At 51.9% G+C, this 17,067-nt stretch overlaps 1 protein-coding gene across 1 annotated transcript; it reads left to right on the plus strand.

The window, feature by feature from the left end:
• Positions 1-6: 6 nt before the first annotated feature.
• GPR143 (G protein-coupled receptor 143) lies at positions 7-17,067 on the plus strand. Its single transcript, XM_090264530.1, has 9 exons — positions 7-325; positions 1,051-1,166; positions 1,981-2,075; positions 7,155-7,247; positions 8,152-8,261; positions 9,853-9,961; positions 11,226-11,343; positions 12,762-13,005; positions 16,463-17,067. The coding sequence occupies exons 1-9, from the start codon at positions 58-60 to the stop codon at positions 16,555-16,557; spliced, it is 1,248 nt and encodes a 415-aa protein (XP_090120656.1). The 5' UTR covers positions 7-57; the 3' UTR covers positions 16,558-17,067.

Raw genomic sequence — 17,067 nt, forward strand, 5'->3', positions numbered from 1 at the left:
CCGACCGGCCGCCGGGGTCCTGGCAGACCGGGGCCGCATCCTGGAGCACAGATTATTATGGCGTCCCCGCGCCTCGGGACCTTTTGCTGCCCCACGCGGGACGCCGCCACGCAGCTTGTGCTGAGCTTCCAGCCGCGGGCGTTCCACGTGCTGTGCCTGGGCAGCGGGGCGCTCCGCCTGGTGCTCGGCCTCCTGCAGCTGCTGCCGGGGCGCCGGCCCGCGGGCTCCAGACCGTCTTCGACCTGCCCGCCTGCTGCGGCCCGCGCCCCGGCATCCACCCGAATCCTGCGCATCGCTGCCGCCTGCGACGTGTTCGGCTGCCTGGGTAAGGGCGCGCGGCCCGTGGTTGGAGACCTGCTAGGAGCTGGATCAGGACGCGCTGCCCGCGACTTCTGATCGGCTGGGAGCCTGGGGGAGGGCGCGCGGCCCGCGGGTTGTGATCCTCTCCGATCCTGGGTGAGGGCGCGCAGCCCACGGGCTGTGATCTGCTCGGAGCCCAGGTCAGGGCGCGTGGCCCGCGGGTTGTGATCCTCTCCGATCCTGGGTGAGGGCGCGCGGCCCGCGGGTTGTGATCCTCTCCGATCCTGGGTGAGGGCGCGCAGCCCACGGGCTGTGATCTGCTCGGAGCCCGGGTCAGGGCGCGTGACCCGCGAATGGACAGGGCGTCTGAGTGCCCGCAGCACAGAGAAGGGAGAACCGGTTCCCCAGGGACCCGACTGGAGGACTAGAGGATTCTGCAAAACCAACGGTCGATGGAAGTTATGTCCAAGGGACATTTGTTTCCAAAAAAACCGGTGTTCTGTGTTGGTTATCGCAAATGTATCAGAGAAACTTTAGGGCACTTAAGCGAAACCCAGCAAATATGTGTGTTGCTTCTCTCCCTTCCTCCCTCCCTTCTTTCTCTCCCTCTTTCTGTCTCTGTACTAACCAATCAATCAATCTATCCATTCAGCCATCTAGCACTTTTTACCGATCAACAAGTCAGCTTTAACGCTGAATTAGGACGAGATACAAGAGCTCACCGAATGCTCGCGACTTATTCCCGCTCAGGTATCGTCGTCCGGTCTGCAGTGTGGTTGGGATTCCCAGATTTCGTTGAAAACATCTCCGATGAAAACAGAAACGGAACAGACATCTGGCCTGCTGCTTTCTGTGTGGGGAGCGCGGTGAGTGTGCCTGTCTGTGTTGGGCCCCCCTGTCCCTGGGCTCCTGGCAGGCTGTGGTCCTCCAGGAGGGGTCCTGAGACCCAGCTCCCTCTGCGGAGCTGACGATCTGCAACCCTGGGGAGAGGCCTCGGGATGTAGTGTGGTCTCTGCCTCCCCTACCTTACAGTGCTTACTTTAGAGCCACAATCAGAAACAGCTGGCAAAAAAAAGTTATTGATTGGATATGTTTTACTTAATGAAATACACACACGCACACACACACGGCTGTGTGCATGGCTCTGTGCACGGAGCTAATGCTCCAATGAATGATCTCAAAGCCCACTGATGCTGTGTGGACCGCCCCCCACCCACCCACCCACCCAGCGGAGCACCAGCCTCAGGCCACACCGGGAGGCAAATAGACCCCATGTGCTTCTAACGTAGGAGCCCTGCCTTCCCCTTCCACTGGGGAGATGTTTCTGAGTCTTTCCTGTCCACACTCCTCCGTTCTCTGCGGAAATGTTTCTCCTCCAAAGACCCTGTGAGTCCCTGCGCCTTTAAGCCGCACACTGAGACCTCGCTGTCCCTGGCACCTGCGCCCCCAAAGGCGGGGTTTGCTAGTGCAGTCGGCTGAGCCTGAGCGACCAAGGGCAGAAGCACACGCCGTCCCAGGCCCCATCCAACCCCAGGCTCCGGACTGCCTGTGTGGGCCTGGAGGCTGCCCTGTGCGTCCATGACGTCTGAGGTCAGGACGCCCCCGGCTCATCTGCACATTGATGTCCCGACAGCCTGGTGCCAGTCCCCGCAGCTCTGATGCCACTGTCCCTCCCCACAGGTGTGGATCCAGGTGCTGTACAGCGCCTGCTTCTGGTGGCTGTTCTGCTACGCAGTGGACGCCTACCTGGTGGTCCGGAGGTCGTCGGGGCTGAGGTATGCAGAGGCCTGGCGGGGCGCCCTGCCCAGCCTGGTTCCCCGGTCTGCGGAAGGGTCTGCGCACGACTTTCTGGAGACACCCTCAGAGCCTGTCCGCGGGGCCCCAACGCGGGCGTGGCCGCTGGTTTTTATAACAGTCCGCAGGCAGAGTCAAAAGAGTGAGGATGTAAAACCCTGAAAACACGAAATTCAATACGTTAAATACTGGGGACTGGACACGTACTGGAAAGTAATTGCATGAGTATAGCAACCTTTTGAGGGACTCTAAAGGTTCAAGGAAAAGACATCTCCGAGGTGTGTACTGACACTTTATGCTCAGTACGGACAGAGAATGCCGGGGTGCAGGGGCTGCGTGGGGCCAGGTCACACAGTGGTAGCGCCTTTTTGCTCGTGGTCTGAACTCCTGCCCGCCCCCTGCTGGCAGATTGCTTCAGCTCCCTGCCCTTCAGCGCTCTGCACGGTGAAACGGTGCCCACCTCAGAGGGTTACTGTGGAGTGAGCGGGATGATGTGGGTAAAAGGTTAATAACGGGGCCCCCAGCAGCAGGCTCTGGGCAGCTGGGAGCGGTGATTGTACCTGCGGCGCACAAGCGACAAGGCGACAGAAACATACACAACCTAGGGTAGAAAGAGAAGCAGGACGGTGTGGCAGGGCGAGTGTTCTGGGCCCTGGCTGCAGGTCCGGGAAGCATTTGTCTCTCACCAAGGTCAGGGTCCACTACAGTCCCCTTGGATGGAGCCCTGTTTGCTTTATTAAAAAAACAGCTTTGTAAAGTCCACCCCTTTAAACGTATAAGATCCATTGCCTTTTACTGTATTCGCGGAATTGTGCTCCTCCGCCCGCACCCCAGCCCATCTACTTCCTGTCTCTGGATTTGCCTGTTCTGGACATTCCCTATAAATAGACTCGTACAGTATGTGACGTTCTGTGTCTGGCTTCTTACGTTTAGCATCACATTTCCGAGGCTTATCCACGTTGTAGCATCTGTCAGCCCTTCGTTCCTGTTCATTGCTGAGTAATATTCCACCGTGGGGAATAGGACATTTTTTCCATTTATCAGCAGATGGGCAATTAGGATGTTTCCACTGCTTGGCTATTAGGAGTAATGCTGCCGTGGACATTTGTATACAAGAGTTTTCACCACGTGCTCAGGGGCGCAGAGCTAGCAGTGGAATCGCTGGGTCACAGAGTAACTACGTATAATAACTATGTATAACCTTGAAAAGTGTGGCCAAACTGCTTTCCAAAGAGCTGTGCCATTTTACCTTCTCATCAGCAAAAAGGTGGTTCCAGTGTGGCCCCATCTGTGCTAACAGCGCTTATTTTCTGTGTATTTGTTTGGTTTTTTACAATTTTTAGCCATCCTCGTGTCCGCGAAGGGGTATCTCATTGTGGTTTTGATTTCTCTGATGGCTAATGACGCTGAGTATCTTCTCATGCTACGACAGGCCATCAGTGTGCTTTCTTTGGAGAAATGTCTATTTGCTTATTTTTTAATTGGGCTAGTGGTCTTTTTATTATTGAGTTACAGAAGTTTTTTATATATTCTAGATTCACATGATTTACAAACATTTCCCCCCATTCAGTGGGTTCTTTCTACTTACTTGATGGAATCTTTTGAAGCACAAAAGATTTTAATTTGGATAAAATGCATTTTTTTGTTTGTTTCTTCTGGTTTTGCTGTCATCTAAGAAACCCAGGGTCGCAAAGATTCATACCTATGTTTTCTTCTAAGAATGTTATGGTTGGAGCCCTTAGAATGAGGTCTGTGGTCCATTTTGAGTTGACTGTGTGTGTAGGTGAGGAAAAAGTCCACTTTCATTCTTGTTTGTGTAGCTATCCAGTTGTCTGAGCACAATTTGTTGAGTGGATTCACTTTGAAGATCGATACAGTAACGAAGTAAGGATCTAATCAGGCTATAGAACACACTGGGCAATGTTAGTAGCTCCCTGCTCTAAAACCATTGGCATCCCTCACGGATATGACATCATGAACTTGGTGTCACTGGTCTGAAGTTCAGCATGCACTTTGTTTCTGTGCGTGTTTCTCCTACCTTTTTACCTTAATCCCCAAGATGGTACACACCTGTATTAGAACCTACTTCTGGTTGTAAAACTTCTCTAGGGAAGACGGTTAAAGGGGGCCAACCAGGTTTATCAGCGAGGATTCATTTTTGTACGTAAAATAATAATGACTTAAACAAGATAGGAATTTCTGTTTCATGCTGAAAGAGATCAGAGGTGAGCAGTCCAGGCCTCATAATGGACATCAGGGACCCAAGCTCCTTCTATCTTCCTGCTCCACCAGCCTATTCTGTGATTTCCAGCCTCAAGGCGTCATGGCCCAAGATGGCTGCTGAAGCTCCGGCCATCACATCTTCATTCCAGGCGACAGGAAGGAGGAAGGGAGCCGTGCAAAAGGGGCCTCCCTTTAAGCAGGTTCCCTGGCGGTTTCACACAATTCTTTTCTATAATTGACCAGAACTTAGGGTCATGGCCAAACTTAGCTGTCAGAGGAGGTGAGAAGTACAGTTGGCTAGCCCAGCACGCTGCTGCTCTGGCATGCCATCTGGGTTATATTACCAAGAGAAGAAGAGAGAATGTTTGTGGGTGGGCAGCTAGCAGCATGAGAAGTCCTTGTCCCCGAAGCCCAGGGAGAGTGTGTGTCCCTGTCCGGTGACTCCCTCGCTCAGTTTGGGAGGGTTCAGAGCTAAGACACAACCAGAGATCTACAGACCACCAGATATGGAGGTCAGAGGAGCCTTTGAATGCCAAAAGGAAGCTGGGAGACTTGTATGCTTCCTGCTGTTACCACAGGAGGTGCATTGTTTCACCCCAACCCCGGGGGGACTGGGGTCGGACAGGGCAGTCTGAGAGCTGCCTGGATGTGGGGGACAGGCGGAGCCCTGAGAAGCCCTCTTCTTGTCTCGAAGGGTTTAGAAAGCTTCTGGAAGCTCAGTGTGAGGATATGCAGAACGCTGGGGATGTGCCAAGGGTGGCTTCCAAGGGCTGGCCCATCACGCAGGAGGCAGATGTCCAAGGATCTGAAATGCAAAACACCCCGGTGCCCCCCAAGGGCTGGAGCTAGGGCAGGGTGGAGCTAATCGGCAGGTGGCAATTTGGAGACTCCAGCTGGCCGGGAGGGGTCCCTGAGGAGTGCCGGGGCAGGGGCCCAGGCTTGGCGGGGATGGCTGGATGAAACTCCTCACGCCCTTCGAGATCCTTCCATTCCTTAGCTATTTTCTTTGGCATGGCATTGCCATGAGAATTGTTCCGTGTAATCCTAATGCTAAAAAATGTCACTAAAAGTTAACATTTAAACTGCTGCTTTGGTGCCATGTCTGGGATACACAGGTATAACAATGGAAGGCACTGGAACCCTGGCCAGTTAGCTCAGTTGGTTAGAATGTCATCCCCATACGCCAAGGCTGTGGGTTCAATCCCCGGTCAGGGCACGTGCCAGAATCAACCAATGATGCATCAGTAAGCAGAACAACAATTTGTTTTCTCTTTCTCTTTCTCAAATCAAAACATTTAAAATTTTTTTAAAAAACTAAAAGAAGGCTCTGGATCCCCTGGGAAAAGCTGTGCGTTGAAGTCACCGTTTGCTCTCAGAAAATGAGAGTGTGAGAGAAAAGGGAGTGTTGGAGGCCTTTCGAGGGGTCTTCAGCCGCAGGGGGCTCCTCATCGCGGCTGCACTGGAGTTCCAACTCAGCCCTGGTGCAGGTTTTCAGGCTGTATCTGTGACAAAGGGGCTGCTGCGTGTGTGACCCTGGTCCAAAACTGACTCCCACCCTCTGTGACATTTGGGGCCGGGAAACTGCTGAGCAGGTGTTGGTGAGCTGCGGCCCTGGCCTCGCCTGGCCGCTCCCTCTCTCTGCAGAACACCCTGCCTGCGGCCCAAGGTTAGTTAGGGTCTGGGAGGGAGAGGCGGCTCCATTCAGCAGGCCGGCTTCTGCAGAAAGCTGCTCGTTTTTCTGAGTCTCACGCAAAGCGTCTCTGGCTTCTGGGCAAGACACCGCCAAGATGCAGCCGTCCCCAAGCTGCTCCAGAGCTGGTTGTAAAGTGTGCCGGAGCTTTCCCTGTGCCCTCCCAAGGAGCTGGCGGGGACACGTTCCTTCTGCCTGAAGGCCCTTGTCTGTCTCCCCTCCTGTCTCCTTGGAGAAGGGCATCCTTCCTCTCTGATCCGTGACCGCCTGTGTGTGCACATGGCTGGCCCTCCGAGTTAGCATACTGGTGAGGTTGAGGCTGCCCCGCTGCCAGCGGTCGGGCCCTGCCCGCCACACGGAGGAGGTGGGGGCCGCAGGGGGACAGTAGGATCGCTCTTCCTGTGCTGAAGGCCTGCGTCTTCCTGACCCCACCTACGAAGCTGGCTGCCTGGATTCCTTGGGGGGAACAGGGCGTGGTGGATGGGAGACCGGAGCTGAGTGGCGGCGACTGCCCAGGAATGCTGCCTATGCACTGGGTCGGTGGGGAGTGGCAGGCAGCAGCGGAAGCTCCCTGATCTCTGCTGCTGCGTAACACCCTCCTCTGCAGAGACCGTCTGGGTCTGCAGCGGGCCTTCAGACAACCGCGGTAGGCACAGGGGTGACCCGGGGAGGTCAGGGCTAGGCGTGCCACACACTGACAATGAGCCAGGTACTTAGGACATCCCGTGCCCTGACCCCCTTGCCCCGGAAAGGCCGCACAGTGTGTGATCTCATTTGGATGGAATGTCCAGAACAGGCAAACGCGCGGAGGCAGAAAGCAGGTTCCTGGCTGCCGGAGGGTTGGGGACAGGAGGAACGGAGTGCCTGCTCCCTGAGTCTGAAGTTTCCTACAGGGTGAGAGCCACGGTTTGGGGCCGAATGGAGGTTGCACAGCTTTGTGACTGCTAAATGCCACTGGGTTGTCCACCTTCCAATGCTTAGTTTTGTGTTCTACGAGTTCCACCTTAAAAAAAACGACGACTCCGAAGCAAAGGAAGGCAGACTCTGCTGCAGGCTGTCCTCTGGCCGCGGTCCTGCCTCCGGGGGCGCGGGGGTGGCGGGAGCTCGGCCCCCAGGTGTGTCCCATGGCTGCTGTCCCCTCCCCTAGCATCGTCGTGCTGTACCACATCATGGCCTGGGGGCTGGCGGCCTTGCTCTGCGCTGAGGGGCTTCTCATGCTCTACCACCCGTCCCTGTCCAGGTAAGCCAGCCTGCCCGCCCGGGCCCTCCCCGGGGTGTGTCCTCCTGCAGGAGACGGCTGTGCTGACCCAGACGCCCAGTCTGGCAGCTCAGCCATGGTCGGGAGGCCGTGGGAGTCTGCGCTCATGGGCTGTGCGGCTGAGCCCCCAGCACGCCCCACCCCGCGTGAGTTTCCGCGCGTCCGCCTTTCCCGTTGGCGTGGGTGGGTGGCTGCCTGCACACACAGGACACCTTCCATTCTCTCTTCCTCTTTGTTATGTTCCCTCTACGTTCCGCACTTCTTACCTGATAAGCTCCCACTTTGGTGCCGTACCTGTGTGTGGCACTCCAGCATGCCGTGCGGTGACCAAGGAGTCCCGTGACCCCTCCGTAGAAATCTGGCAAAGAGCCACTGGAGTGATAGCTCTGGCTCACCATGAGACCCACGTCTGTGGAAATACAAAGCTGGGTTACCGGAGTTGCTCAAGGAGAGCATCTGCATCTACCCATGGGCCAGCTGGGCCAGGCACGCGCAGCACATAGGAAGTGCTCAAAACCTGACTATAGTTCCCAGAGTGCCTTTGTCCTACTTGGATTGTGCATCTCTCCCTTGCACGGAGCCTGTGGGGGAGGCCCTCCATCCTAGAGTGTCTTTCCTTCCTCTCCTGTTCCCAGCAGGGAATTGTAGAGCCTCCCCCCAGCTCAGGCCTTGAGGTCCTCCCAGTGACGAGACACACAAAGCAAGACCGACCTCCCTTGTTCTTCCATGGTGCGTTGTGCATTCCCGGACACGAGCTACCCATCACGTTTCCTTCGGGCAGAGTCAGAACTAGGGCTGTGCCCTTTCCCCTTTTGCTTTCATCCTCTCATCTCGGCTCCCACACGAAGTAGGTGTTTTGTGGAAACCCCCGGTTCTCCCCCTGCAGGTGTGAGAAGGGGGTGGAGCACGCCATCCCCCACTACGTCACCACGTACTTGCCCCTGCTGCTCGTCCTCGTGGCCAACCCCATCCTGTTCCGAAAGACAGTGACGGCAGGTAAAAGGTGGGGAAGTTCTCCGGTTGCGTGGCTGCAGGTGTGGCCCGTGCCTCGGGTTGAGATCGTGGCATGCGTTGTCCTTCTGGGATTACCTGGGACAATGGAGTTCATTACTGTCCTGCAGAGACATAAGCAGAATACATGGGGAGAAAGGGAGTGGCTTTCATACGTGAAAGTGAGCAAGCTGGCTGAGTTAGGCGCTACACAAGTTCATTGTCAATGTCAGCTCAAGGCCAGCACCCGTGGACTTTTCTCTCCTGGCTGGGCTCCTCCTGGGTCGCCATTGGCATGACTCCTAGGGCCCAGGAATGGCTTTGCAGGACTGTGGGGGTGAGCCGGGAGCAGAAGGAGTAGAAAGGGGTGGGGGAGAGCATGGAGTATGGTCTGAGTCGTCACAGGCCTAGTTAGTCCCATGGTGAACTTGGCCTCCATCTGTACTCAGCTGAGTAGGAAACAGGAAGTCATCACAGGGAATGAGTCACAGGCGGCATTAAAAACCAGGTAGTGGGATATTGTAACTCAGCAGAACTCAGTGGAAAGACATCTGGGTTGAGGCTGGGGACTTGCGTTCTAGCCCCTCCCTCCTCCCCAAGGAAGCATGACCTGGGGCACGTCGGCAGTCTCCCCCAGCCTCCTCCAGCTTTCAGAATCTTCAAGTGCAGAATCAAGGTCCCTGAGGATCAGCTGATGATCCTTGAGCTTGAGGATATTAAATGCACGCTACCGCCGAGAACAGGAAGTTATCACGGCCCTTTGCATCACTCTTTTCATGTGTTCACTTAAAAATAGTCTTTTAGATACAGCCGTTTTTAACAAAATTGCATAAAAACAGTGATTCGATTATATCAAACAAATAGAAACGCCCAGAAAAAGACTGGAGAGAGATACATTACAATGTTAACAGCGGTTGTTCCTGAGTGGACCATGGGCCATTAATTCTTCTTTTGTTTTAAGATCTTATTGTTTATTCTTAGAGAGAGGAGAAGGGAGGGAGAAAAACATCGATGTGCAAGAGATACATTGATCACTTGCCTCTTGTACATCCCCGACTAGGGACCGGGCCCACAACCCAGGCATGTGCCCTGACTGGGGATCGAACCAGTGACCTTTTGGTTCACAGGCAGATGCTCCGTCGACTGAGCCGCACCAGCCAGCGCGGATTCCTGAAACTTTTAAAATATTTTCCAACTTGTCTATAAGGAGAAATTGTACACCTTTCAACGTTTTAAAATAGCCAGTAGGCATCACTTTTATAAGAGAAAATGTAAATCTTTACAAATAAAGCTCCCGAGGTAGTAAAATCCAAATAAAAATCTGGCATTGAATGACTAGGACCGCGCCAATGTTCATTTCTTCCTTGTGATGGAGGCGACCCTGGCCGTGTAAGAGGTGAACTTTGAGGGAAGCTGGGTACGAGTCAATAGAGAGTCTCTCTGTTACATGTGCAAATCTCATGGGAACTTGTTTCAAAGTAAACGTTTTCGATATCTGTCTTGCCTTGAGGGCTCACCTTGACCTTGAGTCCACTCCCTGCCCCTCAGTTGGCAGCGGTAATGAACGTCCTGTGCACCTCTCCTCTGTTCTCTGCAGTGGCCTCTTTGCTGAAAGGAAGACAAGGCATTTACACCGAGAAGGAGAGGAGGATGGCAGCCATGATCAAGATCCGCTTTTTCAAAATAATGCTGGTTTGCGTCATTTGGTAACCTTTCTTCTGTTCTTGCTAATTGTCACTAGGAGGGGACCTGTGAGCCCCTTGTCATTTTGTTTTTCTGCGTGTGACCTGAAGGACCCAAGGGAAGGGCCTTTGGGAAGGAAATCTTTGAGACTGCCAGGGCTACTTGAGAAACTAAATGCACACGAGACATGGAGGGAGGCAAGTCCACAATCCACAAACCTCTGCAAAGAGCCAAATCTCCTGAAATTAGATATAAAACCGTTAGGACAAAAAAAAAAAAAAATATATATATATATATATATATATATATATATATATATATATATATATATATACTGAGTTGTGGTTTCCCCCATCCCAGCCTTAGGCATCCGGTGTGGAGCGCCCCGCTAGGGTTAATACAGGCTTGCGAGCGCCTGCTAAATCCACCCACCTGCATCGGTCTTGGCCCCAGGATGCCCGTCTAGGAACATGCAAGGGCAAGGGCATGTCTTTGGGGTGATGACTCCTAGCTCAGGCCGCAAGGGAAGAGAGCAATGTTCCTCCCCTCAGTTTCCCCCACCCCCTCAGCATTGTCGGTGGGTGCCTGGAAAACAGACCTGTGACCCATGCGGCAAAGATTGGAATCAGAAAACCGTTCGCTGCCACTATTTGATACAAGGACATTCAGACATTCTCCTATGAGAGGAGTGAATTACCTCTTCAATACACCACCCTTGCCCTTTCAGTCTTAATGGGTCTACCAGCAAAGCATTGAAGAATTTGAACGTAAAGAGTCAAGATAGGATTTGTTTTGGTCTCTGTCAGAATGTTCCATTCCTCTTCCAATGAAGACTGACTTCTGGGTCATTTGACATGGATCTGTCAGTCTCTGCTTGAGCCTGAGAGAAATGTAAATGTCTTCATCAAATTCCGCCCAGGCCTTTGTGGTCAATGAATATTTGACACAGGAGGCGGGAGCACACAATGTAGTGATGACAGTCTCTTCAACAAATGGTGTTGGGAGAACTGGACTGGTACTTGCCAAAAAATAAAACTAGATCACCTCCTGACACCGTACACCAGAATAAACTCAAAATGGAGAAAAGACAAATATAAGTCATGATATAAAAATCATAGAGGAAAACATGGCCACTAAAATCTCAGCTGTCTCGCACAGAAATATTCCATCCCATTCTGATGTGCTGGCTCCTCTTCCTCCCTGCCGGTCACCCCTTCCCCGACTCACAGCAGGAAAACAAATCCTGCTGCCTGTTCTCCTCACCGCGGGCCATTTTCTTTCTCACAGTTGGCTGTCGAACATCATCAACGAAAGCCTTTTATTCTATCTTGAGTTGCAGCCAGACATCAATGGAGGCTCCTTCAAATATGTCAGAAATGCAGCCAGGACCACGTGGTTTATTATGGTAGGTCCATCTTGAATTTGCATTTTCTTCTTGGGGGAAAAAAAAAAGTCAGGAGGGAAAAAAAAACTCAGAAGGATGATGGCTCATTATTTAAACAGACAGGAGTTGGATAGGTTCCTGGGTACTCCCTCTGCCAGTGGGACTGGTCAGTCACGCTTGGGAGCATTATTCCGTGGGTGCAACTCTGGGAAATGTGTCTGGTGCAGCGTAGCAGACCTCAGGCAGACTCAGACCTCAGGAAGTTTCTCTTGAAGAAATATCGCAGACCAGGAGAAGGCCATAGGGATGGAGGTATTCCTTATAAAATTATCCATAATTATAAAGCATTATAGACTCCAATTTTTGACAAAAGGGAAGAGTTAGGTAAAAATTCTGGTCCTTCATCTTGATGGAATGTTATGCAGATGTTAAGAATAACAATTTTGAAGTCTGTGGTATTAAATGAAAAATGCAGGATATAAAAATTATCCTAAATGGCCCTGACTGGGGTGGCTCAGTAGGTTGAGCATCGGCCCGTAAAGCAAGAGGTCGCTGGTTTGAGTCCCGGTCAGGGCACCTCTCTGGGTGCAGGTTCGGTTCCCAGTCAGAGTGGGTGTGAGAGGCAACGGATCAATATTTAATTAAAAAAAAAGATTTTATTTATTTATTTTTAGAGAGAGGGGAAGGGAGGGAGAAGGAGAGGGAGAGATACATCCATGTGTGGTTGGTTGCCTCTCATGCACCCCCAACTAGGGACCTGGCCTGCAACACGGACATGTGCTCTGACTGGGAATCGAACTGGCGACCCTTGGGTTCAGAGGCCGGCACTCAGTCCACTGAGCCACACCAGCCATGGCTGATGAATATTTCTCACATCGATGTTTCTCTCCCTTTCTCCCATCATCCTCCTCTAACAATAAATACAATATTTAAATATGATACTAAATACAACTACATAACACATGCATGAAAAAAATATTGACCAAAAATACATGAGATGATGAGGTGGAAACACCATGGATCGACCCCTATACACAGTGTTTCCATGGTGTTGCATTTAGAATAAAAAATACACAGGCGAGCGATTAGGGGAGATAAGCATGTAGCCCCGCACAGAATTAACATTCACGTCGCTTCAGAGCTGGAGGGAATCTGACCCACAGACTGGAAGGCAGGACCCGCGTCCACTGCTTCCCTTCCTGCCCCGTGCTTTGGCGTCTCGCTCGGTTCTTTCGGTTCCCGTCATGCGTACTCACCACATACAACTGAGGGATGCTTCCTGGAGTCCGTTGTTGCCTGTGTTCAATCAAAACCAACCAGTCCCTTCCCCGCAAGGCCAGCCAACGCCGTCCGGGGTGGCACCTGGAACCCCACGCGTGCCCAGGGCGCTCAGCCTGCCAGCCTGCTCTCACGGCTGGCTCTTTCTTTCCCCCTCCCAGAGCATCCTGAATCCAGCCCAGGGATTCCTCCTGTCTCTGGCCTTCTACGGCTGGACGGGGTGCAGCCTGGCCTTGCAGTCTCCCAGGAAGGAGGTCCAGTGGGAGCCCATGACCCCCTCAACCACTGAGCAGGCGTTCCCTACCCACGAGGGCCCCTGCATACCCCGTGATGGCCCCACTTCCAGGAAGGTGGCACGTGGCAACGGTCACACTTCCGACGAGGCCCTCAGCATGCTGTCTGGAGGTAAGGCCCGGCTGCTAAGGCGGGCGATCCACAGGTTGAGGTCCATGGCTCCCCCGTACTCCTTTAGCAAACAAGGTGACGTGGGTCGTCACGCACTTCAGAGTGTGCATGGAACGTTCCAGTGGCCCACGGTGACCTTAATCTTGCATTTCATCACCTACTGTTCCTTTCAGTATTTTAACGGGGTCTGTTCAGTGATTAAGGACTGTAGCCTTGCATTAATTACAAACGCCCCCACCCCCGCCACCGACTGGATGGCATTTTGAATAGGAGGTCAGTTGTCCCCTGGGACCCGTCACTAACATTTGCTGCAAAGCAGTGGATGGTAGCACACGACCTCTGTAGGTGGCAGCTGGCTTGATTGATGCAGCGTACTCGGGAGGTGTTGAAGAAGAGAATCCAGTCAGCCGGCACGGGCTCTTGGAATCTGTTCTTTGCACCGAAGGACCAGTGCTGTGACCTTCCAAGGGTGCCTTGGGAACCCCCATGTGGTCCTCTAGGTGTGCAGGAAATGATTGACATCCCACCACAAACTTGATATGAAACTCTGTGAGAAAAAGCGTGCGCACTGAAACGCGTTGGTAACCCAGGATCGATCCCCCAGGTCCACCGACCCGTTAACTTGTCCGACCAGGGTGGCTAGCGAGTGTTTGGAGCTCAGACGAACTTCACCCACCCTCTCTGTTTAAGTGACCGTCCCAGGACAGCACAGTGAGCTACCTCAAACCGTAACATTTCAGCTCCTTAGCCGGCGAAAACCAAATTTCCTGGGTATGCTGCAATCCAATCAAATCACAGAATGCTAGGTGTTTAAGTTGGCTACCTTGGAGATGCCCGATTTTTGGTTTCAGAGTTGCATGTTGATCAAAGTAGCCCTCATAGCTCTGCTTACATTTTTTTCAATAATGCAACCCTAATTGTGACCGAAATCAATTTTGGCCAATGGGCTACTCTCTTCTCTTTGTGTTAGGGTTCCTAGTAGGGTTTTGTTGTGGCAAAAATAGGTCTTTTGATGAAAAAAAGATCTGACATCCGCAAAGTTTGAACGGATGTGACAGTTTGCAATGTAGAGGCAAATGGGCCCATGAGAGAGGGGGTCTTCGGAAGCTCTAGTTTCATGGGGGCCCGCTCATTGTCTAAAGGAGAGGTTTGGGAAGCTGGGAGTCGGAATGTTGAAGAACGCCGAGAGAGTGTGTCCGGGGTCTAGAGTCTGTTCTTCTTTCCTCAGCGGGTGCTGCTGGGATTGGGCAGAGACGGCTCTGAATTCTGTGTTCAACCGCTTACCCATCCGCTGTCTGTCTTCTGAGCGGGTTGTTACCCTCAACACCAGGGCATTTAGAGTTGGGCGACTCTCTGAGGCGGGACGTCCTGGGGACTGCAGGGTGTGGAGCAGCCTCCTTGGTCCCCGCCCACCAGGCGCCAGAGCTGTCTCCCAATGTCAACAGATGCCCTCTGGGAAACAGTGACCCGGGGTCAGGACCCGTGTCTCAGAATAATTAGGCTTTCCAAAGCTCGGGTCCACAAATTTGCTTTGCCCAACATGTTTTCTGAGCTAAGAGCAGACACACTCATGCGCCCGCGTGCCTGCGCACGCACGGGGCCAAAGAGAGATGCCACTCAACGCAAACCCCTCTGTGCAGAAATAATGTGATTTCGAGCAAAGGGAACATGCTCTTGACTTCAGTTTTGTTTCCTTTCCCATTCCTGCCGTTCAGCTACATTGAAGGGGGGTTTGTTTTCAGGTGACAAGCTTGGCTTCTGCTCTCAGGGCGCAAAAACGCAGCGATAAATTGATTGGTTCCTGCAGACGGGAATGTGTGGTTGTCATCGGGCACCTCGAAGGGACAGTTGTGCTAAAGCTAAAAGACAGACTGTGTGTTTGCAGACTCTCCATCTTGTCACATCCTTCTTCGAGGATGAGAGACCCACTTCCTGGTCCCATTGCTGATAGTGGGGTGCCCACCTCCTGGGGAATGAGCCAAACATTTTATCTGGAAATTTCTGACTTTGTGTGCATCCCCATCCTGGCATTTTAAAGTGCTTGAGCCTGTCTTTGGAGGTCAAGGAAAAGCAAAACATTACAAATGACAATAAAACACATCCTGATCTGCCTGTGGCACCCCCACCCCCACCCCTACCTCCATTACCATCAGAAGTGAGATCCATCAGTCAGCACATCTTCTTATTCTGTCCAGCGAGCTGTTGCATGCCTCCACCCCTCCAGGGTGGGAAATTTGCCCACAGGAGCTTTAGAAAATGCAGAGATGGCTCAGTGGATCAGCCAACATCCCACAAAAGTTACCGGTTTGATTCCCGCTCTCCCTTTCTCCCTCCCTAAAAATAAATCTTTAAGAAAAGGGACAAAAAATGCAGAGAGAGATCCCGTGGAATGCAACTCAGTGTCGTCACACGTGAAGACTTTCCCTTTAAGACTTGAACTCCACTTTTCGTGAGTTTCTCTTTTGGAACTAGTAAAAGAAGGAAATATCTTATAAATCGTTGAGTCTGGATAGTGTCACAACTGCTGAAGTTGGATGTCTCACAGGGGACTTTTCCCTTCAGATGTCCAGCCAGGAGTCGGGTAATTGTCACATGCTGCTCAACAACCCTCCTTTGCTTTAAAAAAATTTTTTTGACATAATTCACATATTGTAAAAATCACCCTTTAAAAGTGTACGGCTACATCCTTCTTCAGGGTCATGTTATTGGACCTGTAGCCACATGTGGGCTTTGGGGCTGTCACCAACAGTGTCCCCTGGGGATGTTTGAGGGCATCCATGACCTCACCTGAACCGTATTTCTTTCTGTCCCACAATTCCATTGTCTTAACAGGAGTCCCTGTCCTTCCCACAGTTCTCTACTCTCCCCACAATCCCTTTGGCATTGCCCAAGCATTCATGATGTAATTTTTCCCGTAATTCCTTATCTCCCACAATTCCCCAGGTACCTAAGACCTCATTTCTCACACAGTTCCTCAGGTACCTACGACCTAATCCCATCCCCCCAGTTTCCCAGGTATCTATGACCTCATCTACCCTGTAATTCCTTGTGTCTCTCAAAATCCCATTTCTATCCCATGAGCCCCTGTGACTTCTACACTTCCATTTTCTTCCCATAATCCTTTGTATGTCCCACAATTCCTTATTTCTCTGGCAATTTCTGTCTCCACTTCTGCTATGACCCCTTGTCTTTCCCACAATTCCATTTCTCACCCCAGATCCTTTACCTTTGCCACAATTCCTTGGCATTCCCACAATTTCCCAGGCCTCCATGACCCATCTTTCCCCTAATTTCTTGTGTCCTGAGTCCCCTTTCTCTCCCATGATCTTACCGTCCTCGACTGGACAACCACAAACATGCGCTGTGATCACGCTCTTGAATGTGACATGTTTGAAGCATACGAAGCACCTTCTAGGACAACGGCATGATCACAACCTTTCTCTCTCTTCCCCTCCAGGTTCCGATGCCAGCACAATCGAAATCCATATTGCAAGCGGGTCCCGCAACATGAACGAGGTTGAATCTGTCCCAAAAGTCCAGGGAGACCTGTGAGAGAGATGTGGTAGCATTCCAACCCCATGTCCTTCGCTGTACATTTCTTATTATTTAGAATTGTGTTCTCACCTTCCCCTCTCTGCTCTCTCATCTCTATGTGAGAGCACCTTCCCCAGGATCCTCTTTGTGATAAGAGAAATGACCCATGAGGCGCGCACTTGGGAATGGAAGAATTCCTTCTAGGCCAGCGATTTTCAACTCACATGCCACAAGAATTTTTAAAACATGCAATACCTGACTAGTCAGGGGCACTGACTTCTTTTCCCTTAGATGGTCAAACAAAAAAAATTATTTTTTAAGAGCCAAGACAATAGCGGTCTGGTGTGAATGAATCAAAGTTGTACCTGTTTTTTGTCAAATCAGCAGGAAATTGTAATTTTTGGTTGCTGCAGAATTTTAGCAATTAGTGAATGTGTGCCATGAGATGAAAAATGTTGACGATTGCTGTTCTAGCTCACATGCTAATGCCAGGTCCAAGTCCTTGGGAAAGTTAATAAAGTAACCAAG

This window comes from Furipterus horrens, unplaced genomic scaffold, assembly GCF_987537825.1.
Source record: "Furipterus horrens unplaced genomic scaffold, mFurHor1.1.pri manual_scaffold_17, whole genome shotgun sequence".
Taxonomy (NCBI): domain Eukaryota; kingdom Metazoa; phylum Chordata; class Mammalia; order Chiroptera; family Furipteridae; genus Furipterus; species Furipterus horrens.

Coding starts and splice junctions, on each gene's coding strand:
- GPR143 (XM_090264530.1), top strand. CDS start 58: ATGGCGTCCCCGCGCCTCGGGACCTTTTGCTGCCCCACGCGGGACGCC. Junction 1,167..1,980: donor CTTTCTGTGTGGGGAGCGCG/GTGAGTGTGCCT, acceptor CCCTCCCCACAG/GTGTGGATCCAGGTGCTGTA. Junction 9,962..11,225: donor ATGCTGGTTTGCGTCATTTG/GTAACCTTTCTT, acceptor TCTTTCTCACAG/TTGGCTGTCGAACATCATCA.